At 42.2% G+C, this 25,516-nt stretch overlaps 2 protein-coding genes across 10 annotated transcripts in view; one reads left to right on the top strand and one right to left on the bottom strand.

Moving 5' to 3' along the window:
- The window catches only part of BOC (BOC cell adhesion associated, oncogene regulated), a 75,419-nt gene extending 70,417 nt beyond the window's left edge, over positions 1-5,002 (top strand). For all 6 annotated transcript variants that reach the window (XM_032150162.2, XM_032755062.2, XM_058437498.1 and 3 more), the window contains 5 exons: positions 1,392-1,613; positions 2,317-2,552; positions 2,767-2,843; positions 3,352-3,545; positions 4,646-5,002. In XM_032150162.2, the coding sequence (XP_032006053.1) occupies positions 1,392-1,613; positions 2,317-2,552; positions 2,767-2,843; positions 3,352-3,545; positions 4,646-4,833 (917 nt within the window). In that variant the 3' untranslated portion in view covers positions 4,834-5,002. The remainder of the gene's footprint in view (positions 1-1,391; positions 1,614-2,316; positions 2,553-2,766; positions 2,844-3,351; positions 3,546-4,645) is intronic.
- Positions 4,898-25,516, bottom strand: part of CFAP44 (cilia and flagella associated protein 44) — a 154,661-nt gene continuing 134,042 nt past the window's right edge. For 3 of the 4 annotated variants that reach the window (XM_058437496.1, XM_032150163.2, XM_058437497.1), the window contains 6 exons: positions 24,466-24,596; positions 23,021-23,137; positions 21,898-22,099; positions 14,714-14,874; positions 12,663-12,797; positions 5,444-9,731 (listed from right to left, as the gene is read on the bottom strand). In XM_058437496.1, the coding sequence (XP_058293479.1) occupies positions 9,540-9,731; positions 12,663-12,797; positions 14,714-14,874; positions 21,898-22,099; positions 23,021-23,137; positions 24,466-24,596 (938 nt within the window). In that variant the 3' untranslated portion in view covers positions 5,444-9,539. Of the gene's footprint in view, positions 9,732-12,662; positions 12,798-14,713; positions 14,875-21,897; positions 22,100-23,020; positions 23,138-24,465; positions 24,597-25,516 lie in introns of all 4 variants that reach the window. The other variant, XM_058437495.1, reaches the window with a different exon arrangement.

Here is a 25,516-nt window from a genome sequence, read left to right as displayed (position 1 = left end):
AAGGACTGAATCTTAGGCCAGGATGAGGAAGGAGTGGCCTGGGGGACAACGCTGGACATAGCTCCAGATGGTTGGAGTGTCAGGCACTGGGAAGGAGGTTATGGGAGTGAATGCCCAGGAAAGAGGCCACTGAGGGTGCTGTGAGATGAGCTGGTGCAGCCAGGGAGAGCGGGAGCCACTGGAGGCTGTGAGGTAGGGGAGGGCCGTCAGTGGATTTGTCTGTTGGGATGGGTCACTGGTGACTGTGCAGGGAATGGGCTGAGGGTTGAGAACTGGGGCTCTAATGTAAAGGTAAAGAGAAGGGATGGGTATGAGTCTCTTTTCTAAGGAGGTGTGGGTGGGACCTGGGCCTGCTTGCACGCTAGGGCTGGGAGAGAGTGAAAGAAGTTAAAAATAAACTTTAAGGTTTCCAGCTGAAAGTACTGCACAGGTGATGTTGCCACTTATTGAAATGGCAACGGCAAGAAGATAAACAGATTTCATGAGAAAGGAACAAGGTAAAACCACTTGGAGGCTTACTGAGTCTTTGACTCTTTGGAGACATTGAAATGAAGTGTCTGATAAGAAGCAGGGCTCCTGCCCCGTGCAGGAGGTCCGGGTGGGGAGATTGGTTTGGGGGTCTTTAGGATATAGGTGGAAGTCACAGGACTAGGTGAGAATATAAAAAGAGTGCAGACGGGAGGAACCAGGAAGGCCTCCCAGTGTCTATGGAGGCAGACGGCACAGAGAGGGAAGGAGAGGCATACAGAGCAGCAGAGAGGTGGGAGACATCAGGGTACAGAATCCGAAAGCTGGGGGAGAAGATGGCCACTAGGGCCAGCAGGGTCAGATACACCTCCTAACAGCAAAGCTGAAGTGAGGAGCTGATGGCCTTGACTCCACCTCTGAATTGGCATCTCACATGTACTGTGTGTCCTCGTGAGTCCCGGAACACCTGTCCCCCTGCTGTGATCCACATTAATACCTAGTACTTCATGTCTCAGTCCACCAGCAGGTAGCACTCTCTTGGGTGTGGGTAAATTCTTCCATTCCCAATTCTTTTTCTGGCTCCTGCATTTTAAATATTTTCTTCCAAAAGTTCACCAGTTCTTCCCAAAAGCACTATACCACTTCTGCTGGAAGGACCCAGTCCAACTCTAGTGCGTGGCTCACAGACATCTTGCTCTGCTTTGAAATATAAGGCTCAGGTCTCTGCCACAACACCAGATTTCACATTAGATGCCAATTTCATGCTGAGTGTGGACACCATTCAAATAAGAGATTTTGAGGCCAATCTAGTGAGTTTGACCCCATTTCCCACACCCACGGAATGGGGGTATTTTTTTTTCTATTTGTTGTAAAGGAAATATCAAAGAAACATATGCTGAAGTGAGTTTTGTCCACAATTACAGCTCGGAAGTCTTCTGGCCAGCCTGGTCGACTGCCACCCCCAACTCTGGCCCCACCACAGCCGCCCCCTCCTAAAACCATAGAGCGGCCGGTGGGCACTGGGGCCATGGTGGCTCGCTCCAGCGACCTGCCCTATCTGATTGTCGGGGTCGTCCTGGGCTCCATCGTTCTCATCATCGTCACCTTCATCCCCTTCTGCTTGTGGAGGGCCTGGTCTAAGCAAAGTGAGTGAGTGACGCTTTCAGAGGGAGGATCCTGGGCGGGAAATGGGGGTTCCACTAAGGAGGCTTCTGCCTAGGTCTGCGTCCACAGAAAGCTCAAGCCCAAGTCCCCCAAAGGTCTCTGAGGTCAGAGAACACCCAACGACTGGGCCCCTCCCCCAGCTCACATACCTCAGCTTGGGGAGGAGGAAGGAGGGAAAGTTGGACTGTCTTCTCTGCACCTCTGGAGCTCAGGACCCATGTTGTGCCATCTTCTTAAGTGTCCGAAGCTGCTCTTCTGACCTCACATTCCTACTTACAGTCCGTCCTGCCTCTTCGCTGGGTGCAGAGCTGCCTTCAGCTTTCCCCTCTATCCTGGAATCTGACTTTTAGTCACTAATTTCTGCTTCAGATGGCAAAACATCTGGTCAGATTACCTCCTCTAAATATTGTTCCTTATTTTCACTCACCGCCTCCTGCCCCCAAGCCCTGGACCCTGTATCTCCCCACCCTTCTCCCTGCAGAAAAGTCTAGGTGTCAGGTAGAAATGGGCGACACGAAGGAGACTCTAAGAGATAATGTTCTCTATCGCTTGGGCACTGTCAATTCCCTGCCTACATCCTTCAACCCTCTGTGGCCAGGAGCCTCCTGAGATCCTTGTGGGGCTTTTCCAACCCATCCCAGGCTACCTTGGCCTAAGCATACCTTTATTTTTCTGTCCTTCCAGAACATACGACAGACCTGGGTTTTCCTCGAAGTGCCCTTCCACCCTCCTCCTGCCCATATACTATGGTGCCATTGGGAGGACTCCCAGGCCACCAGGCCAGCGGACAGCCCTACCTCAGTGGCATCAGTGGACGGGCCTGTGCTAATGGGATCCACATGAATAGGGGCTGCCCCGCGGCTGCAGTGGGCTACCAGGGCATGAAGCCGCAGCAGCACTGCCCAGGCGAGCTTCAGCAGGTAGTGCATTCTTGGGTGTGGGCAGCAGGTATGGGACACCCAGGAGAGAGTGGCTGGGCTGCCTTGGGGGGCCTCCTCCCTCCCAGGGTCTCAGCCTGGGCTGTTGGGCCAGGCTTTCTTTAGTCAGGAGCAGATGCTCCTGTTGACGAGTGAACACTGGAAAGTTACCTGGCCTCCCCGGCATGGCCGTCTCATTACTGTTCCTTTTGAGCAGCAGAATGACACCAGCAGCCTGCTGAGGCAGACCCATCTTGGCAATGGATATGACCCCCAAAGTCACCAGATCACAAGGTAACCAGGCCTCTCCCCTTTCACTCCCAAGCCCCACAGCCTCACTTTCCCTTTAGCTCCTCAAATCCAAGGCCTGTCACCGAGAGCCAAGCAGTAGTACTCAGGGGTCCCCGCGACTGACAATCATGCTCCTCTGAGCCGTTGCCCTAATGGGCAGTTGTTTCATTTACAGTTGTGATGCCCTTTCTGCCTGGGGGCATGGGTTGGCATCTCGGAATCCTCCCTCACTAGGCAGATCAGAAGCACCCACCACAACTGACTTTGCCCATGGGCCCCTGGACACCTGACTTCACATCCTCCCACATGGAATAAAATGGAAATGGACTGGAATGATCAGTGGGAATGATGGTGTGGTACCTCTTGATGTTCAAAGGGGAGAGCAGTCCTTGCCCCATCTGAGCTCTCACCAGCTCTGATGCCCTCAGGCAGGGAGACAGCCAGCAGGGGGATGGGGCAACAAGCCCACCCTGCCCCGCCCCACCTCCCCATCTGGGCTTATGCACTGCAGGGGTCCCAAGTCTAGCCCGGACGAGGGCTCTTTCTTATACACACTGCCCGACGACTCCACTCACCAGCTGCTGCAGCCCCATCACGACTGCTGCCAACGCCAGGAGCAGCCTGCTGCTGTGGGCCAGTCAGGGGTGAGGAGAGCCCCCGACAGTCCTGTCCTGGAAGCAATGTGGGACCCTCCATTTCACTCAGGTTGGTGCCAGGAGCAGGGCAGGGAAATTAAACAGGCTGGGGGTGACATGAGGTAGGCATCCACAAGCCAGTAGTAACAGTCTTCAAAGGTGGGGCTTGGTAAGGAGCCAGCCACAGCATTTATGTGGGAGGCATGGGGCATCGAGGGTGGCTGGCCACTTTCCTTTACCGCTGAAGGCCCAGTAGGTCTGTGGGATGTCCAGGTGGGTTCTACTCCAACATGATAAGCTGCGGTCCACAGCCTCTGAGAAAAAGGCTATTTCTCCATTTCAGAGAAAAAAGCCCTTTTTGGTCTCTGCATTTCAAGGCCATTCACAGATTCCATTTGCTGCTCATCACACTAAGAGGCATTCTCTAATCATTCTGAAATGCCTTGCTTTGTTGAGGCTTGTCTCTTAATTAAGGAATAAGGTTGCCTCAATCATTAAGGAGCCAAATTCTTACAAACATCATCATCATAACTCTTTGTACTTCCACAGAACTTTTTCTCCAAGGAGTTTGGGGCCATTCACACTAAGCCCATCCCATTGTCTCCCTCCATGCTAGTCTCCTCAGAAATCAGTGGATACTTGCTGAGGGCACCAAATATCCACTAATGTTTCTTAGCTTCTCTGTGTGCATGCCCATTCATAGGCAGAGCCTGGACTCTGTCTCTAGGAGATTAAATTTAAAAGATGCTGGGTCCTAAAGCTCGACCCAGCATCATTTAAACTGGACCGTGTCAATCTGGGGGGACTGGATTGTGAGTGGGATGATTGTAACCAGAAGCCATAGCAAAGGGTGGACTAGCAGCCTAAACATAGAAAGAGCAGGGCTTCCTTCTGCATTTCACTGACTTCATCTGCTCCTGTGGTGTGGGCTCAGTGCTGGAGTCTCTACGGTCCCAGCATGAGTGGGAAATGGGTGGCAAGTGGCCCTCCCTGTTCCGATGAGAGACCTTAGAGGGAACAGAAGTGCCCTTGTCTCGGTTGTCGGTTTCTGTCCCCTTTCCAGAGCCACTGTAACCACCTCCACCACAGATAGAGATTGGCCCAGTGTCACTGGGTGTTGGCTCCTCGGTCAGTCTGGATTTTAATGGTTCCTGCTCTTTCTCCCCTCAGGGCCCCCATGCTGCTTGGGCCTTGTACCAGTTGAAGAGGTGGACAGTTCTGACTCCTGCCAAGTGAGTGGAGGAGACTGGTGTCCCCAGCACCCCATAGGGGCCTACGGAGGACAGGAACCTGGAATGCAGCTCTCTTTGGGGCCACCGGTGCGTGTGTCTTTTGAAACACCACCTCCCACAATTTAGGCAGAAGCCAGTATCCCAGAAAGACTATATATTGTTTGTTTGTTTTTTTAAAGAAGAAAAAAGAGACAGAGAAAATTGGTATTTATTTTTCTATTATAGCCATATTTATATATTTATGCACTTGTAAATAAATGTATATGTTTTATAATTCTGGAGAGACATAAGGAATCCTACCCGTTGAGGTTGGAGAGGGAAAATAAAGAAGCTGCCACCTAACAGGAGTCACCCAGGAAAGCACCGCATAGGCTGGCGGGGGACAGACTCCTAACCTGGGGCCTCTGCAGCGTCAGGCGAGGCTGCAGGAGGCCCACAGATAAACTGGCAAGAGGAAGGATCCCAGGCACATGGTTCGTCACGACCATGAGGGAAAAGCAAGGGTCACGGTATCACAGCCTGGAGACACCCACACAGATGGCGGGATCCGGTGCTACGGGAAACATTTTCCTAAGATGACCATGAAAACAGATCAAGATGTGTACAGCAGTATGAGCATTAAAAAACCTTCCAGAATCAATAATCCGTGGCAACATATCTCTGTAAAAACAAACACTGTAACTTCTAAATAAATGTTTAATCTTCCCTGTAACCTTCAACTGAGTCATGTGTGAGTCAGCATTGTCTTTACATGTTAGAATTCAGTCTCTGAGTATCTGAAGAAAATACCCACTTACAATATTTTCAGGTCCATCAGAAATGAGATCTGGAAAAGGCAGCAAATGTTTCTCTTTTTTGTTTTTTAAAACAGTGAATGTCAGTTGTGCTTGGATTCATGCAGAACACATTACTGTTTAGTCCACAAGGGAACCGTTGTACAATAGACCAGGAAAAACAGATTCATAGTTCTCTTACCAACTGGACTTGAGATGAAGTTTAGGTCATATTGAAGAAATAAAATTAATCTTTTTTATATAGGTGTGTGTTGAAGACCAAGTATTTTCTCCAAAATACTATTTAGCTAAGTGCTGTGCCACACATGGACATACAGTGCGTGATAAATTCACTTCCCTTCTTTCCAAAGATACACCAACATTGCCAGAGTAGTTGACTCACTAGTTTAAAATCAACATTTACTTACTGTTGTCCAACCAAAGGATCAACCATAGATTCTTTTTTAATTGAAATTTAAAAATCTTTATATGTGGAAGTGGAATTAGATGGAGACCGATGCTTACAATGAAAGCCTTACTACGCTTTGAGTTTTGGGGCTGGAGAGGGTGGGGGGAGCCTGTATTTTCTAGATTTCAGTAAAATTGAGTTACAGATGAAATGCCACTTGAGACAATCTCGTTAAGTGGGGGCCAGACCCTGGCTTTTAAACATGAAGAATTTGATAAACAGGGTCCTAGGGAACCCCAGGGCATTGAGTCACTCTGACTGTTTAGGGCAAGTGCATCCTCTGCTGGCCAAAATAAGTATAGCACCTGCTATTCCTCAGACTTCTGTATCCCTTTTCCATCAAACAGCTCAATGTCAGAGAGAACTTCATGTGGAAATGCAGCATGGTTTTCAGGAAAGCAGTATTTTAAAAAGATTTTTTAAAAAGAAGGACTGTAAGGAACAGGTAAATGATAGGAAATGAGAAGCAGAGCAGGGAAGAGAAGAGAAAAAATAAGATACTGTGATTTCAGACAACCTGGCATCACGGCCCAGAGCTCACTTCTGGGTGGGTAGGGCTGACGCTCTCAGTCATTGCTTTGCTATCCAGAGGCCCCCCAATCTGAACTGTAACTCACCTTCTAGCCCCACTGGTTTTTACATTTTTTCCTTTGTTCCTTTCTCCTTGATGATCTAAGGTAGCTGTCAAAATGAATTTTGGTGAACTTTTCTGAAGTGATAGGTGAAACATCTGCTTTCTACACAGGACTGGAATCATAGCACTCAATGGATTTAGCTCTAAAGAGAAATTTAGTGCATGGCTCACAGACCTCCCTAAGGGGGGAGCCCGCTGTGGCGGGACAGGCTGGCTGGCAGGCATGAGCAACTCCTTTACTCTGAAGTTGTGACAGAGGGGTGGACTCTGCGGTTTCTTTTTCTTCCAATGCTGAGATTGATCATCGGCGATACTATGGATGAGAGTTCAGAATATCCAAGTTATATGAACAATTGACCCACAGGTAACTCAGTGTAGGCTGATTTTTGGCCTCACCCTCAGAGGTGAGGCCGCTCCTCTGGGAGCACAGCAGGAGGCAGGGAAGTGTGCCAGGAGCAGGACAGCTTTCCAGCCACCCCGCCCATGCCACACCCTGCTGGTCTACTTGTGTTTGAAGCTTAACTTCTCAAAGACCCAGATGCTCTAACTTAACTACAAATTTAAGACTAAGCCTGGAATCCAGTTGAAATGAACCTAAAGCTATCAACATATTTTGTCCAATTCAAAATAAAATAATTGAGTGTTAACTGTCTTGTCAATTCCCAAACATGCGGAATGAAGCCCTGAATATTGTAGAATTAACTAGTGATTTAGTCTAGCTCAGTTTGGGAATAATTATCCCAATTCGCTTTCCTCTCAGTTGAAATGCACAGCGAATCCTGATGTGGCTCTTCTATAGACTGTAGGTTCATTTTTGCTGCAATCAGAATCAGAATCTCAGAATGGGAAGGAACCCATTCTACCAATCCTTCATTTGTCAGATAATAAAATGAGGCCCAGGAAGATAACATAACTTCTCCTGATTCTCTACAATTACCAAGGGGGTGGTATCGCCTCAAGACCTTTCTCAGAGACCAGCCACTGTCTCCAGGCAGCTGCTTCTTGCAGTCGCCAGCTCCCACAAAGGCCCCTGTAACCCCCACCTGGCATTCACACCCTGTTCAGTCCCCTCCCACATCACACAGGGTCAGCCTGTGACCCATATGACAATAGTGACGGTATGTCACTTCTGAGCTTGGGCTGTAAGAGACTGTGGCTCTTGTGTGCATCATTCTCTCTTGCTCTCTCCCTCACTCTTGGATCACTTGCTCTGGGAGAAGTCATATCCCAAGCGGCCCTATGGAGAGGCCCACATGGCGAGGAACTGAAGCCCTGCCTAATGGCCAAGGGAGTGAATTTGCTAATAGCCCCTCCAGCTCCAGCCAAGCTTCAGATGTCTGCAGCACCAGCTCCTAGTGTGACTGCAACTCCACGAGAGACCCTGAGCCAGAACACCCGGCCAAGCTGTCCCCAGATTCCTGGACCTCAGAAACCCTCTCACTCCTGGGTGAGATCATAAGTTTGTTGTTTCAAGCTAAGTTTGGGGGTAATTTTTTACTGCAATAAATAAGACACTCAGGGCTATGACTAGCATATTTTTAAAAATACTTGAAAGGCACACATGGCTTAGGATATACAACACAGAAAGTGATTTTAAAAAGTCACTTCTCCAGTAGAGAAGTGACTACATCAGAAATTAATGATGACAAGTGCAAACAATAAGGTATTCTGACCTCTTAAATGGGAATATGAAGGAATCTTAGGAAGACAATAGGCCAAGTGGCCACCTCTAAGAATGTTCTGATGTACAAAGAAAGCAAGTCCTGTCTATAATTTTGGGGGGCACATTAGCAGGCTAATCACAGGTGAGGAAGACTTGGCATTGCTGAGTTCCCTTCTATGTTTATGCAATGTTCCTTTCTTCACCCGCCCTTCTCAGTGACCAACTAATCCTGGAACAGCCTCAATGAGTAGCTCATTAATACAGAGCTGTTCATCTAAAGAGCTATGCTCTGTTACTAACAGGATTCCAAATGTCAGTGAGATTATCCTGCAATGGTTACAGCCAGGAGCTTCAATGAGCACTTACCCCCAAACCAAAAGGATACTCTTAAATTAGTTTAAAATGTTCTGCGTAATCAAAGGTGATTGTTAAAGATGATCTCTAAGGTAAATCTATTTCATTATCTCCTCATCTATATCAAAACCAGCAAATGGCCCAAGTAAAACCTGAAAGAAGATGGCAGAGGACATGAGCAACTGTGGGGAAAACTTAGAATTCTGATGGAGTTGCAGAAATCTTTAAAGAAAAGCCTCTTTATTGACTGTTTGTTTTATTAAGCATGCCCCTCTGCTCCACTCAGAACTGAGGAGTCTACAAAAACTGTGGGAAATCCAAGAAGGCTGGTTATTTTCCTGCTTTCTGCCAACCCAAAGCAAACTGCTCTGCCATGTCTGTTTGTATTTCCTGAATCCTGAGCCCTCAAAAAACTGCTTTATGAAGTCAACAACGGCAAAACTGAAATTTGCATTTCTATTCTAAGATATAGTTGGCAAAATGTCCTTTTCTCCTGCATCCTCTCAGAGAACACTTAATAACATCTAAGTTTATTTTCTAAGGATCAAGAAAACAAAGTTTTCTCATGAATTGCTGAATGATAGTTTTTCTTGCCAAGGGCTAAAAATTCAGCATACCCCCAAATCAAATTTTCCTAAAACAAAATATATTACAGATGATTTGCTGAAATCATGAAACACAGCCTTCCGAGACTTCATATTCAATCTAGTAGTTTCGAAATATCTAAAATGATTCAGTTTCATAACAGAGGTTGGGTGCTGCAGTCCGTTCTAAGATAACCAAATTGTAGAGAGATTCTTAAAGCTACGTGACTGGATCTGGTTTTAGACTTTCAGGCAAGTTCAGTTTAAAGTAATAAGATTGTTGGAGGTGATGAGGAGACAGAACTTCCGGTGAGTTATGTCAGAAATCTTGTATGGGTTTGAGAAAGTAGCAAACTCAAAGGTCCACGGGCTGTATCTGTTTCTCTTGTGGAGACTGAATGGGTGGGAGGATAAGACCACCTTTCCTACGCAAAAGAGCAATCTCCTCCTTTAAGGCCGAAATCCTTTCCGCCTGGAGTTGGATCAATTCAGTGACCTCCTCTCTTGCCACAACATCTGCTTCCCGAGGGCCCTGGAAGGCATTGCCCTGTTGAAAGAAAACAGCTCCCTGTTGAAGCATCATTTGGTATGTGAAAAACTCCATGCCCTTATACTGTGTATCTGTGATGAGTGCTGGCCTGACAGTCACCCTAAACAGCCACTGCTCCTTAATCTTAGGAGCCTTCAATTCCTCTGCTAAAATCCCACCATTAGAAATGTGTGCCTTTGGGCTAACAAACAACTCTTCAAGTGCAAATCCTCTTTGGATGAGTACACTTTAAGCTACCTATCAGTCATTCATTACCTAGAGAGCTCATCACTGGAATAATAAAAGACAGAGTATGTCTTTCTTTTTCTGGACAGCCCGTATTTTGGTTCCCAGAATGAAATCTTCTGTTTCCTCATCTGAGTTATTTCCCCATCCAGCTGACTCCTACTCATGTTTCACACATCACTTTCAGGGAGGCCTTCTTTTCCCCATGGACTAGGTTAGGATTTCCTGCTTTCTGTTTTATTGAAACATCCATTATATATATACATCACTACAATTTACAGAATATTATATGGTTCATTCTGAACCATGTAATATTTATGATATTTGACCATTTTTTTTAATCTAAAACAATGGCAATTTAATATGGCATGACCGAAGTGCTTGTTTGTTACCTTTCTTGCGAGATCCTGTCTTTTAGAAACGGCTCCATATGACTAAGTCTCACCACTCTGCCAATACCTGCCCTAGTGCTTCCTACATAAGTAGATGCTCAATAACATTTGAATGCATGAATACATCTGTGAAAGGAAAGACATAATACTTGCGTGGTGCCCACTTTGTGCAAGGTGCTTTGCATATGCTCTCTCATCTAATCCCCAAAACGACTCTGAACTGGGTGGTATCATTCCAGTTTTACAGATAAGGACATTGAGACTCAGGGAGTCATTAACTGGCCAAGTCAAGCTGGGAGCAGAGTTAGAAACTGGTTGCCTGATGCTAAAAGTCCATACTTTTCCCATTACTCCTATGTACTACAGCAGACCTTCATAGTAAGTAAGGATTATCCAACACCCTCTGCCTCTTCTCCCTTGCTCACTTTTATTTTACAGGCCATGAAAGCTAACCACTTAACCTTACCCATTTTCTCTTCCAGCTAGAGGAGCTAAGTGGATATAATCTGAAACTTTTGCTCCTTAATAAAAGGGACAGAAGAGGCTGGTGCATGGATGTGAAACATGGGAGCTGAAGCAGCTGTCATGTGACTTTGAAGGAAACTTTGGGAAAATCAGAGATACGGGCTCTGGCATCATGGTCCTACAAAACCAAAGCCTGTAGTCATCTCCCTCTAGACTTCTTGTCAAGTGAGAACAATGAGTCCTATTTGTTTAAGGTACTCTCAATAGGGCTTTTGGTTACTTGTAGCTAAAAGCATGCCTCATACACCAACTCATGTCCAGTCATTCCAGTGGGTTAGTTTGAAGTCACCTCACTTTCCCCTTCTTCTCCTCACCAGAGTCAGTCAAATTTTGGTTATTCTGACTTTGAGATGGCTTTTGATATTTGACACATTTTTGTTGTCACCAGCTATATCCCAATTCATGCCCACATCATTGTAAGAAGCAATGGAGTCAGCGTTGGAGGCAGACAGACCTGAATTTCAAAACTAACTTCACCATGCATTAGCTCTAAGAGCTTCAGCAACTTACTGAGCTCCTCTGAGCTTTAGAAAGTACTGTTCTGAGGATTAAATGAGATACCCTATGTGAACAGGCCATACATGTAAAGATATACTGTGTAAAGAGACAGATACTAGTAACTTCCTCTCCCATTCAACTGATCTCCTGCCTCTAAGCTGTCTCCTCTCCAATGTATCTGGACTGATCAGAGCACATCGACTCAACAAATGTTGACTGACTACTCAGTCTGTGAAGATTTGGGTTAGGTATTAACCTTCTCAAACACTGCCTTGATCCTTCACTCAAAAGTTATTCAGTAGAAAAAGACCCTTCAATATTCAAATTCTAGTCTTCCTTTCACATCTAATCTTCAATTATAAGCCTTCCCAATCCTCCTAATTCACTTTTCATGGAATAAACAGCATTATTTCTTACTTTGGGACTTTTGTTTAGACCAATGATTCTTAAACTCTAGTGTGCTTCAGAATCCCCGGGAAGGCTGGTTAATGCAGATTGCTGGGCCCCTCCCCTAGGGCTTCTGAAGCAGTACAACTGGGTTGAGGCCTTAGCACCTGCATTTTAAACAAGTTCCCAGGTGATGCTGATGCTCTTCTTCAGAGGACCAAACTGTTAGAACACTTAGCTTAGACCACTTGCAGGGTTCTGAAAGAAAATATAAAGCAAAGAAAACCAAGAGAAACAACTGGCCTTTTTGCAGGTAATATTGTTAAGTATATAACATAGAGTTTAGAATATGCTATACATGTGTTAGGTTTGTGGAGGGCAAGACTTGGATTGGGTAAGTATTTATTAAGTATTATCCACCACATACAATGTATTAAGTACAATGTTAGGCTGGCTAAATATTATGTAATAGCAAGTTGAAACCCACACAAAGTGACACGCATTTTAATAAGAAAACAGGGTAGATTTCAGCACTCAAGATGCCCACTTCAAGTCAAATGAAATATGCAGATATTGGAAATAGATGTTTGACACCAAACCCAGGGAGTATAATGGTGTCGTTATTTATACCTAAGTAATCTTACACCTCTCCAGGACCAAGGCAATTCTATTGATTAGTACTTATATGAGTTCATGGCACCCAAGAGGCATTCAATAAAGCTAATCCCTCAGGCTAATGTGGCTAACACCAACTCAGTGTCCTCAGAGACGCAGATGGTCTAGAAGTGGTCCAAGATCAAGCAAGGTTTGTTTAAATGCCAGTACTTAACATTCTTGTGAATAGCTACCTTTGACAGAGCTCCCTCAATTCTGAAAAAGGGTCTGAAGGTAAAGAACATACCTGCTGATTCTGTAGCGTATTCAACCGAGAATCAAGTTTCTTCTTTTCAATACACAAATCATTCATCTGATAAAGCTTTCTGGTGTGTTCTTTTGTCTTCATCATCAGTTCCCATCGCATTTGAGCAATCTTTTCCTACCAGGGTGGGAAGATGCAAAATAGATGTAGTGAATAAAAGAAGAAATAAAGAAAAATGAGTGTCCAGATTTGGTCAAAATCATCAGGCAAATGGAGCAATGTGCCCATATGAAAATATAATCAGAAGCCAATATGAAAATGCAACAGAAACAACTGCATTGGGCCTGGTTTGATTAAAGATAAGAATATAAGTATGCTCAAGAATAGGAGTAGGTAGAAATAAAATAGACATAGACATCATTGTATTATTGAGGAATGAAATTACTATGCATACTGATTGCTGGTACTCATTACTTAAAAGGAAGGGTGATAATTTAAGCAGCTAACTTTTCTATATTGCTTTTTCCCCCATCTTTCCCCAGTCTTGGCCTAGGATCCTTAAGGTAGCTGGCTTGAATGGCCACACATCTGTATAATGGCTTTCTTTTGTTTTCTTATTGATCCATCAGTTGCTCACTGCAACCTCGAACTTCTGGGCTCAAGTGATCCTCTGCCTAAGCCTCTCAAGTAGCTGGGACTACTGGTGTGCAACACCACACCCAGCTAATTTTTTTATTTTTTGTAGAGACAGGGTCTCACTATATTGCCCAGGCTTCCAACAAATTATTTTAGATTGCATATATTATCACCAACATTCCCTTAATAGGGACCAGTCCCACTGACATGAACACTATTTGCTTCCTTAAAGTACAGTGGTACATCTTGGATTAGAAAAGTTGAGATGGACCATTGGACAACACAGCACTAGGAAGCTCTCTTCCTACCCCATCTGCCAATGACATAAGACAGGAAACTGGAGAAGTCATCATGATTCTGTGGACTTATAAAATCTTTGTGAAAGCTCCTACCTCTGAATCAGACTGGAACCAGGCCATGGCTCATCTCATGGCTCAGGGAACAATATGTAGGCATTAACATCCTCCAAGACTGTATCAGCCAAACAGTGTATGCCTTGTTACAAAATTTATTACTTAGAGGTGTTTCATAATTTCCAAATTGGCACAGCATGCAAAAACCATACAGTAATACAATTCGAGCCTGAGAGGATAGCCACTCCATTTCTAAAACTGTCAGAGCATTTACACTTTTTTTAAAAATGTGGGTTCAGGCATACATGTACAAATTTGTTTGTTACTTGGATATATTGTGTAATAGTGAGGTTTGGGATTCTGGTGGACCCATCACCAGATAGCGAATGTTGTACCTAGTAGGTAATTTTTCAACCCTCACCCCCACCATCCTCCCAGCTGCTGGAGTCCCCAGTGTTCATTATTTTCATCTTTATGTCCACATGTACCCATTGTTTAGCTCCCACTTATAAGTGAGAACATGCAGTATTTGGTTTTCTGTTTCTGAGTTATTTCATGTAGGATAATGGCCTCCAGCTCCATCCGTGTTGCTGCAAAGGACATGATTTCATTTTTTTATGGCTGCATAGTAATCCATGGTATTCTATATACATATATATACATACACACATACACAGCACATTTTCTTTGCCCGACTGGTGTGAGATGATATTTCATTTTCTCATTGTGGTTTTAATTTGCATTTCTCCGATGATTAGTGATGCTGAGCATTTTTAAATACAATTTTTGGCTGCAGAGCATTTATACATTAATGTAGGCCTCAAAATGGGATCTCTCCATAATCTTTCATCCATTTTACATCATATGTATATGCACCCTGGACCCCAAAACCTAGTGCTGGTGCTCTCACTCCAAGATAAACAAATCCCTCTAACTAAGTGAACAGTAAGGAAGCCGAGACAGGCCTAAGATCCTGCGGCAGCCAAAGGGTCTCGCAGACCAGCTCCAGCTACACAGATGCTTCATGGGTACCACTTCCTGCTCCCTGGCATTTCTTGCCTTCAGCCAGATTCAACCAAAGATCACCTGCCTTCTCCTCCTTACCTCCCACATCTTCATCTCCTTCGCATTCGCTAGCTCCTTTCGAAGTTTTCTGATCTTCAGTTCTTCAAGTGTTGTATTAACAGAAAGCGTCTGAAGGGCTTCTAGATTTACCACGCGGCCAAACTTGCTGATCATGAGCTGCCGGACTGTTTCCTCCATTTCTAAAAGAAGACAGTCACTGGCTCAAGTTGTTCAATGGCTCCCATTGTTATAAATGAACACCAGGAACAAGAACGTTCTAAGGAACTGCTTTTGTAAGACGGTGAAAGATTTTATATCATCAGTGATTTTTCTTCTGTGAGTTTTTGCCTGCTGCTTTCCTCATTTAAAAATGCCCATTTGGTATTGTCTTTTCACCTTCTGAATCCTGTGTAAAACTGACTCAATGTTCCCAACTGGCTTACGGATTGATCTGCCCCTCCTCAGACTGTTAACAGGCACCAACTAGATTATGAGCTTGTCAATTTTTTTCAAATACGGCACTTTATAGCATCTAGTATTAAGAATAGAGCAAGCACGTCAGAGAAGTCTCCATCTTACTCCAGGTAAATAATGACAATCCCTTTGGGAATTCAGGAGGCCCTGCGTGGTCTGCCTGCCTACCCTGCTTTCTCTTCCCCCTGCTTTCTCACGCCTCTCCTCCTTACCACCCTACTTTAGACACACTGACCTCCTCTGTGCTTCTCAAACATGCCAGGCTCACCGCAGCCTCATTTCCTCTGATCTGAACTGCTCTTCCCCAGAGATCCACATGGCTTGCTCCTCCCAGCCCATTTTCTAAAAGCAAGCTGATACTGGAGCTGTGACTAAGAGCAGGCTCTTATCCTCTAGCCAGGGATAACTACATATTATCAGATGTGCTGCCTGTCCATGGAGGCTTTCCCTGCTTTCCATGGACCTCAGCATTCTTTTTCTCAATCCATTTTTAATTTTTCTCCTTAGCAATTATCTAACATGTAATATCTAACATGGAATATATTTTACTTTTGTTTCTGTGTTTCCCCATTGTGAGAACACTAGAACACCTCTCCAAGAAAACACAATCTTGTAACAGGACTTTCTCAATGACCAGACTGTCCCCAAGCAAAGTTTGAAGGCCTTAATATGCAGCAAGATGATTCAATTCTTTTATAGTGCAGAAATTTGTATTTGGGCATAATTGTTATGATTTACGCTTGAATTAGAATAGTACAATTGGCATGGCTGCCATTATGCACAATCCAGGAGGGGCTATTCACTTTCTATTCTATGTAAGTAGTGCCCCACGGACATGTATAATGTGGTGGCCATCTAATCAGTGACGCAAATGAAACGATGAATGGATGATGTGCACATGTGTACTGGCCTGTGGCTGCCTGCCTGGCCTCTCTCAGTAAGAGCTTTGATTTCCCCTCAGCTAGCCCCACCCCCATAAAAGGGGTTGCCCTCTTGCATGGCAGCCTCATATACCAGAACATGTACTCTGATCCTTGCCAGCTCCATTGTGGAGCCAACCCGGTGTCCTTCTCCTATGCTGAAGAGTCTAGCTAATGCTCACTAGGGACATAAAGTCTTCTGTAACACTCGCTACCCACCTTCCCCATGGCTGTGAGCTGTGTTCTCCCTAAAATGGAGAGAACTTATTCCTTCTCACCCTCATGTTCTAGGCTCTCCTCTTCTTCCCCACTGGATCTAGAGATGGAGAAAGGCAACAAGCTAACTGCAGTGTTATTCACCACTTCTAAGCCACATGGTCCAGCCATATATCCCAATTCTGGGCACATATCCAAAAGAAATGGAAGCAGAGACATAAATAGATATTTGTACACTCATGTTCATCACAGTACTATTCACAATAGCCAAAAAGTGGGAAGCAATCCAGCTGCCCATCGACAAATAAATGTGTAAACAAAATGTGGCATATACATATAATGGAATATTATTTGCCTTAAAAAGGAAGAAAATTCTGACACATGCTACAACATGGATGAACCTGAAAGACATTATCCTAAATAGAATAAGCCAGTCACAAAAAGACAGATACTGTATTATTCTCCTCATTATGAAGTACTTCGAGTAGTCAAGTTCACAGAGACAGAAAGTAGAGTGGCAGTTTCCTGGAGCACAGGGAGAGGAAAATGGGAGTTACTGTTTAGTGGATATGGAGTTTGGGAAGATGAAAAGTGTTCTGGAGATGGGTGGTGGTGATGGTTGCACAATCATATGAATGTACTTAGTGCCACTGAACTGTCCACTTACAAATGGTTAAAAATCATCAATATTATGCTATGTACATTTTACTGCAATTTAAAAAATAAACTTAGAAATTATTAACCCTAAAATGAAAGATTGATAAATTAAAATCACACAGTTATTGTTCATCAAAAGCCACCATAAAACAATCAACAAAGTAAAAAGACAACTCACAGAATGAGAGAAAATATTTGCAAATTATCCATCTGACAAGGGGTTAATAACCAGAATATATAAGGAGCCTGAACAACTCTATAGAAAAATATCTACTAATCCAATTTTTAAATGGGCAAGAGATCTGAAGAGACAGTTCTTAAAAGAAGACATACAAATGGCAAACAGGTACATGAAAAGGTGCTCAACATCGCTGATCATCAGAGAAATGCAAATAAAAACTACAATGAGATATCATCTCACCCCTGTTAAAATGGCTTTTATCCAAAAGACAGGCAGTAATAAATGCTGATGAGGATGTAGAGAAAACAAAACCCTCACACACTGTTGGTGGGAATGTCAATTAGTACAACCACTTGGAGAGCAGTTTGGAGATTCCTCAAAACGCTAAAAACAGAGCTATCATATGACCAGCAATCCCACTGCTAGATAAATACCCAAAAGAAAGGAAATCAGTATATTGAAGAGATACCTACACTCCCATATTTATTGCAGCACTATTCATAACAGCCAAGATTTGGAAGCAACTTACTGTCCCTCAACAGACAATGGATAAAGAAAATGTGGTACATGTAGACAATGGAGTACTATTCAGCCATTAAAAAATAAGATCCAGCTAGGCACAGTGACTCACACCTGTAATCCTAGGGCTTTCTGAGGTTGAGACAGGCGATCGCTTGAGCCCAGGAGCTTGAGACCAGCCTGGGCAACATAGCAAGATCCCATCTCTACAAAAACATGCAAAAAAATTACCCAGGCATGGTGGTGTATGCCTGTAGTCCCAGCTACCCAGGAGGCTGAGGCAGAAGGATCACCTGAGCCCAAGAGGTCAAGGCTGCAATGAGCCATGATTGCGCTACTGCACTCCAGCCTGGGAGACAGAGTGAGACTCTGTCTCAAAGAGAGAGAGATCTTGTCATTTGCAAGAACATGTATGGAACTGAAGTCATTACATTAAGTGAAATAAGCCAGGCACATAAAGACAAACTTTGCATGCTCACCCTTATTCGTGAGAGCTAAAAATTAAAACAACTGAACTCATGGAGATAGAGAGCAGAATGACAGTTACTAGAGTCTGGGAAGGATAGTGGAGGTGGGGGATGTGGGAATGGTTAATGGGTACAAAAACAGTTAGATAGAATCAATAAAATCTGGTATTTGATAGCTCAGCAGGGTTACTATAGTCAATAACAACTTAACTGTACATTTTAAAATAACGAAAAGAGTATCATTGGATTGTTTGTAACATAAAAGATAATGCGTGAGGTGATGATACCCAATTTACCCTGATATGATTATTAGACATTGTATCTCTGTATAAGAATATCCCGTGTATCTTATAAATATATATATACCTACTATGTACCCACAAAAAATAAAAATTGAAAACAAATTTTTAATTATCTTTAAAAAGCCTCCATAAAAGTGAGAACAAAAAACCAAAGGAAGATATTTGGAAAACCCATAACCAACAAAGGATTAGTATAAAAAAAAAATTCCTACATATCAATTTTTTAAAAGGCAAACAAATCAAGACAAAATTGAACCAAATACATGAACAGACATTTTATAGAATAGGAAACATTAAAAGTCCAAAGACATACAAAATGTGCTTAACCTTATTAATGGTTAGGAAAATGAAATTAAGACCATGATTTACCACTTTATACTTTCCAGTTTGGCAAAGAATCAAAGTCTAATAGGATTATGTATTTTCAATGATGTATGTAGCTCAAAGAGGTCTCTTAAGTACTGCTGATTGGAGTGTAAATTGATATAATCATTTTGGAAGAGAATTTAACATTTTTTTAAAAGTTAAACACTTATATGCCCTATGACCCAGCTGTTCTACTTTTAGGTACGAAACCCTTATATTTTTAGAAACTCTTGTAAACATATACCATGTACAAGAATTTTCATAGCAGAATTATCAAAGCAAAAGAACATAAAGCAATTTAAATGTCCATTGTCAGCAGAAGAATGAATAATTTTAGTAGAATCATATGATATATTTTACAATGAAGACCAACAACAGCTATATGCTATATCACATCTACCCTTATGAATATAATATTAAATGAGAGTATGTTTCAAAAGGCTACATATGATATAATATTTCTACAAAACTCTAAAGCAATATATTATTTAGAAATACATGTAAATATGTTATAACTATTTTTTTTAATGAAAGGGAATGCTAAACATAAAATTGGGAATGGTGGTTATCTCTGAATATGGGGAGACAGAATGGGATGGAAAGAATGCACACAGATAGATGTTACAGTGTTGGTAATATTATTGTTAATAAGTTGGGTGGGTGGGTTCCTTCTGTTGTAATACTCCACTGCTTATATGTATGTTCCACATATCAAATATTACTAAATTATTTTAAAAGATAATTATCTTTATACTATACATCTTATACTATATACTTCAATTTTAAGTGGGTTAAAAACCCAAATGTGAAGGGCACTACTAATAAGGAAACTACTGAAAATGATCTTTTTAAATTGACAAAAATTGTATATATTATCATGTACAACATGCTGTTTTGAAATACGCACACATTATGGAATGGCTAGATTAATAGATTGAGCTAATTAACTTATGCATTGCCTCACATACTTTCTTTTTCTTGTTGTGAGAACACTTAAAATTTACTCTTAGCAATTTTCAAGAATATAACACATTGTTATTAACTCTAGTCATCATACAATAGATCTCTTGAAATTTTTCTTTGGATCTCACTGAAATTTTTTATCCTGTGACCAACATCTCCCCAAACTGTACCCCAGCCCACAACCACAGACCCCGGTAATCATGATTCTATTCTGTTTCTATGAGTTTAATTTTATTATACTCTGCATATAAGTGATGTCATGTGGTATTTTCTTTCTGTGCCTCTTATTTCACTTAACATATTGTCCTCCAAGTTTATCCATGTTGTTGCACATAATGGGGTTTCCTTCCTTTTTAAGGCTGAAGAGTATTTCATTGTGTACATATACCACATTTTCTTTATCCACTCATCTGTTTATGGACACTTAGATTGATTCTGTGTCTTGGCAATTGCGAATAATACTGCGGTGAACATAGGAGTGCAGATATCTCTTCTGCATACTGATTACTAATTTCATTTCCTTTGGATATATGCCCAGTAGTGGAATGGTTGGACCAAAAAATCTCTTTATGACCTCAAAATAGGAAAGGATTTCTTAAGCAAGACACACACACATACACATAGTGCACAAACCATAAATAAGTAGGTTGATAAAAATTACTATATTAAGATTTAAAACATCTGTATCCAAAAGATATACTAGACAAAGTAAAAAAAAAAAAAAAGAGAGCCAGGCACGGTGGCTCACGCCTGTAATCCCAGCACTTTGGGAGGCCAAGGCAGGCAGATCACCTGAGGTCAGGAGTTTGAGACCAGTCCGGCCACCATGGAGAAACCCCGTCTCTACTAAAAAATACAAAAATGAGCCGGGCGTGGTGGCATGCACCTGTAATCCTAGCTACTCGGGAGGTTGAGGCAGGAGAATTGCTTGAGCCCAGGAGGCAGAGGTTGCAGTGAGCCAATATCACGCCACTGTGATAGAGGTGAGACTCCAGCCTGGGCGATAGAGTGAGACCCTGTCTCAAAAAAAAAAAAAAAAGAAAAGAAAAAAGACAAGACAAGCTACAAACTAGAAGAGATTTGCAGTGCATTTAATGGACAAAAAGGATATATTAAGAACTCCCTAAAATCAATTTAAAAACAAAAAATAGAAATCAAAAATGGACAAAGGATAGGACAGGCAAGTTACAGAAAATAAATAAATGGCAAATAAATGTATGTAAAGATGTTTAACTTCACCAGCAATCAAAAAATGTGAACAAAAACCACAAAGAAATATAATTTAACATCTCGCAGGCTGGCAAACATATTAAAGTCTGATAATATCAAGTGTTGATGACAATACGGAGCCTGGGCAATTCTCACACATTGCCAGGGGAGGAGAAATTTGTTCAACCACTTTGGGGGCAACTTGGCAATATCCAGGAGAGCTGAAAATGTACATATCCCTCTGTAACCCAGAGACCCAGTACTAGGATTCACCTTCTCACACATGTGCACAGGGAGATGTGTACAAGAAGGTTTCCTGTAACATTGTCTATAATAATGAAAAATAAGAAATATCCTAAATATCCATCAATAGAAGGCTAAAGAAATAAAATCTTTAATATTCATAAATGGAATATTATAGCAGTAAAGTGAATAAACTATCTGCAGTTCATGGATAACTCAAAAGTTGGTTTAATAAAGTGAACCACAAAATGATATAAATATCATCACAGTTAAAAATATGCAAGGTAGGTCTCCATATTGTGTGTGGACACGTCCATATGTATGTGTGCATACCTGGTGGTGAATCCCGAGGAAGGAGCCACAGAATCCCATTAGAAAGAGATGGGGCTTCGATTGTATCTCAACGTTTTCTTTCTTAAGCTGGGTAGTCTTGCACTTTGGTTATTATTGTATTATTCTATATTTTAATCATACACAAAAAGAAGATGATTCTATGACGAAAGAGTTCTCCCTTTAAAATAGGAAAGTGAACTTTTCATGGCATCAGGAGAAACGGTGAGTAGGAAGATGTTGTGGTGTTCTCGTTTCCCTTCTCAGTGGTTCTGAGTCTGCAATTACTATTTTCACAGTTGGAGACAGTTGCTTGGATAAATTCCCTTTCTTACCAATAAACCTTACTGGTGAGGCCGTGGGCTTAGATACTCACTGCGTATGGTTTTTGTCATTTCTCTCTTTTCTCGGATGAGCTGTTTACGTCTCTCTCTCCATTCTTTGTTAAGTTTTTGCTGCTTGGAATTTTCCTCCTGGAGCTCACGGATTCGTTCTTGCAGCCGTCTCAAGGCGTGGTTAGAGAAGACCAAAGTACCAGAAAGATCGCTAGGTATTTCTCCAAATACCACATACTCTATCTACAAGCATAAAGCAAATCAAAAGAAAATAGACAAAAACACAGATTTTGTATATGGCAACAGAAAGCATAAGAGATGCACTTCCTTCTCTGTCCCTTGTTTAGCTCCTTGCCTTCCGGCTTCTCCCTCTTCCTTACCAAGTAACAGTGGCCGGGCAAACACAGAAAGATGCTGTCAGATAGAAAGCCACATCACACCTCTGTGGGGATAGCAAATCCTCCCACACAGATCATGCCTATTATCTACTGCATAATGATATGACAAACATTTCAGGGCTGGCACACTAAGCAAACCGCTACATTTAGCTCATCCAGTTTGGGTCAGGTTTCACAAAACATATATAAGGCTGATCTTGTTGTTGTTGTTGTTTTCCTAAAATACAGCTTTTTCTCTTAACCTGACAAAGGAGAATACAATAAGCCTTTTCCCTTAATGATATGTATTCCTGCAATTTAATATAAGTTGCAATTCAAATAGAAATGAACAAGAAAAGTAAAAAAGAGAAAATATCTTCCTTTTGTCTTGACCTCCCTCACCAATGAGTAGAGACTAAGCAAAGGTCATTTTAGCATGATTAGTCCACGTATAGATAAAGATGGTGTGAAAACTGACATGCGTATAAGAGCCAAGATTTCACTCTCTGAGCCACTGCATTCTTAAATCATAGGCTCCTCATTTCTCTAGACTTGAAATGACTGATTTCCAAAATGCTAATAGGCCATAGGGAAATATGCGTGTTTTGATCTTACTCTTTTGTAACAATCTGACAGTGGATAATACAAGTGTAGGTGTCATTCTACAGGTGGAATTCTCAACAAAGAACCATGATTCTCCCCATTAGTGAACTATGAATCTCTCTGAAAAGCTTGGGTGTGATGACTCTTCTCCGACAGGATGGAGCAGCCTCCCCAGATGCATCACCTGGTGGAGCTTGAGCGGAATCACAACTAGCAGTTCATTCAGCCGCTGCTGCTTCTCTCGCTGATAAGCCTCCAGGGCCTCCTCTGCTGCATTCAGATTAGTTGCGACAATTTTCACCTGCAGAAAGCCCCGTGTCGTGAAATGGTGACAAGACTCACTGAACATACATCTAAAGATGGTGAATGAAGGCATCTTTGGAGGAAATAAAGCATGAGCAGAATCTGCTTTGTTGGGCTGTGATTAAGTGCATGATCCCAGTTTGCAACTCAGGAATGCATATTATTTTCTTTCTGCCAAGTTATGATCCACATCACTCTTCAATCATTTCTATGACTCCAGAGTTATAAAGTTTTGTGAATAAGAGCCCAGAAGACATGTCCTCATCTCCCTTTTATTTTCTGCATGAAAAGCAGCCCATCAGCATGGAATGTCTTTGACAGAATGGTGGGAGTCTTTTTTGGTCATGACTTCAACAAATTAAAGAAATACTATAGTATTTCTAAAGCACATTCTCCATGTCCTAGAAAACCTGAAAGTTTTCCAAATCATTTCCTATTTGCAAGAGGAGAAATAATACATCAAAAATATTTCTGAACATGAATATATTCTGAACATGAATGAAGTTAAGTGATGTTGCTCTAGACAAGAGTACAGGCCGGGCGCGGTGGCTCACGCTTGTAATCCCAGCATTTTGGGAGGCTGAGGCGGGCGGATCACGAGGTCAGGAGATCGAGACAACAGTGAAACCCCGTCTCTACTAAAAATACAAAAAAATTAGCCGGGCGTGGTGGCGGGCGCCTGTAATCCCAGCTACTCGGAGAGGCTGAGGCAGGAGAATGGCGTGAACCCGGGAGGGGGAGCTTGCAGTGAGCCGAGATCACGCCACTGCACTCCAGTCTGGGCGACAGAGCGAGACTCCGTCTCAAAAAAAAAAAAAAAAAGAGAGTACCTAAGAGGGAAAGTGAGCAGATTAAGGCAGAAATTGATGGTCTCCAACATGGGATGCATGCACCCCCGATGATCAACAAAATCATCTATTGGGGTATAAATTGAAAATGTCAGCGTTTCTATTTATTTTCATCTCATTCTATTTAATTTCTGTTTTTGTGGATGTTTCCTATTGTACAAAATATATAATAGTTCATAAATACAATTTATAAATACATAGACATTTATTGTATGGGGAGGGGCTCCATTTTCATTTTTTTTACTTACAGAGTAAAGTCATCAGAAAAATCTGGAGACCAATGACTGACACAAAGTAAGTCCAATCATCAAAAAAGCAATGTCCTCCACAATTTAGGGAGAAAAAAACCTGGCCTTAACATTTGAAATGTTTCATTTCTGAGAAGTCCTAATATTGTCATTGCTATAAAAAGGCAACATTATAGCTAGGAGAATGTGTAGCATTTTGAGAGGATAAATAAGTAGACAGATCACCATACTTTTTTTGACAATGTATCATATTCCTTTTTGAGGTTATCAACAATTTTCTTTTCTTCAACTAAAGCCTCCTCGATGTCCAGCCTTTTCTCTCGAAGTTGAAGGGCCAGCTCAAAAAGAGCCACATCACAGTCTGCCAAGAGAATTTAAATAAAAACCAGCCCCATTTGTTATGGAATGTGGTAGTACTAAAACTGTGAACTTTGGAGATTCAGAATCAATAATGTCTATTTATGGATCCACTCTAGCCAGCTTTTAAGATACTTATGGCTTAATTGTTCCAGGTTGAAATTATTAGTATTATTAATAACCATAATGATAATAATAATAGTATTGATGTTGTGAGCAGTACTCTGAAGCAGGCTTTGTGCTAAGCCCTTTATGTACATTATCTCACTCAAGGCTCATAGACCCTGCAAGGCAGAAACTATTGTTCCCATATATAGGTGAATACCTTAAGTCTCAGAGAGGTGACATAACTAGTACATAACAGAATGGGATTCAAGTGCATTATCTATTATTTCCACAGTATCACACTAAGAGCCACCTTTATCCACCAAGTAATAGAGAATGTAGAAATGGAATACTAAAATAGAATTCAGGAAGCTTAGATCTAGCTATCATCATACTGCTATCATCATACTAACTGTGAGTCATTCTTCAAGCCATTTAATTATCCTGCTAAAAAATAATGAGTTGGCATTAAAAGGTTTGTGTGCTCTATTTCACTCATAAATATTATGATTTTAAAAGACCATTGTATTCAAAAGTAAAACAAGATAAAACTTTATCTGAAATTAAACTTTTAAAATTTAATTAAAACCTTATTTGAAATGTCTAGAAAAACAAATTACAGATCCCAAAACTTGTTTTTTCTCTACTGAACCATTCATCTATTGAGACTGTAAGAAATTGGTCTGGATGCTCCAGACTGGTTTCACCAGTGAAAACAGTGAATGAGGCTGGGCACGGTGGCTCACGCCTGTAATTCCAGCACTTTGGGATGCCGAGGCGGGCGGATCACAAGGTCAGGAGATCGAGACCATCCTGGCA

The sequence above is a fragment of the Hylobates moloch genome, unplaced genomic scaffold, assembly GCF_009828535.3.
Source record: "Hylobates moloch isolate HMO894 unplaced genomic scaffold, HMol_V3 SCAFFOLD_4, whole genome shotgun sequence".
Taxonomy (NCBI): Eukaryota; Metazoa; Chordata; class Mammalia; order Primates; family Hylobatidae; genus Hylobates; species Hylobates moloch.
The sequence above is the reverse complement of the archived record's forward strand: the minus strand, read 5'-3'. Positions and strand labels throughout refer to the sequence as shown.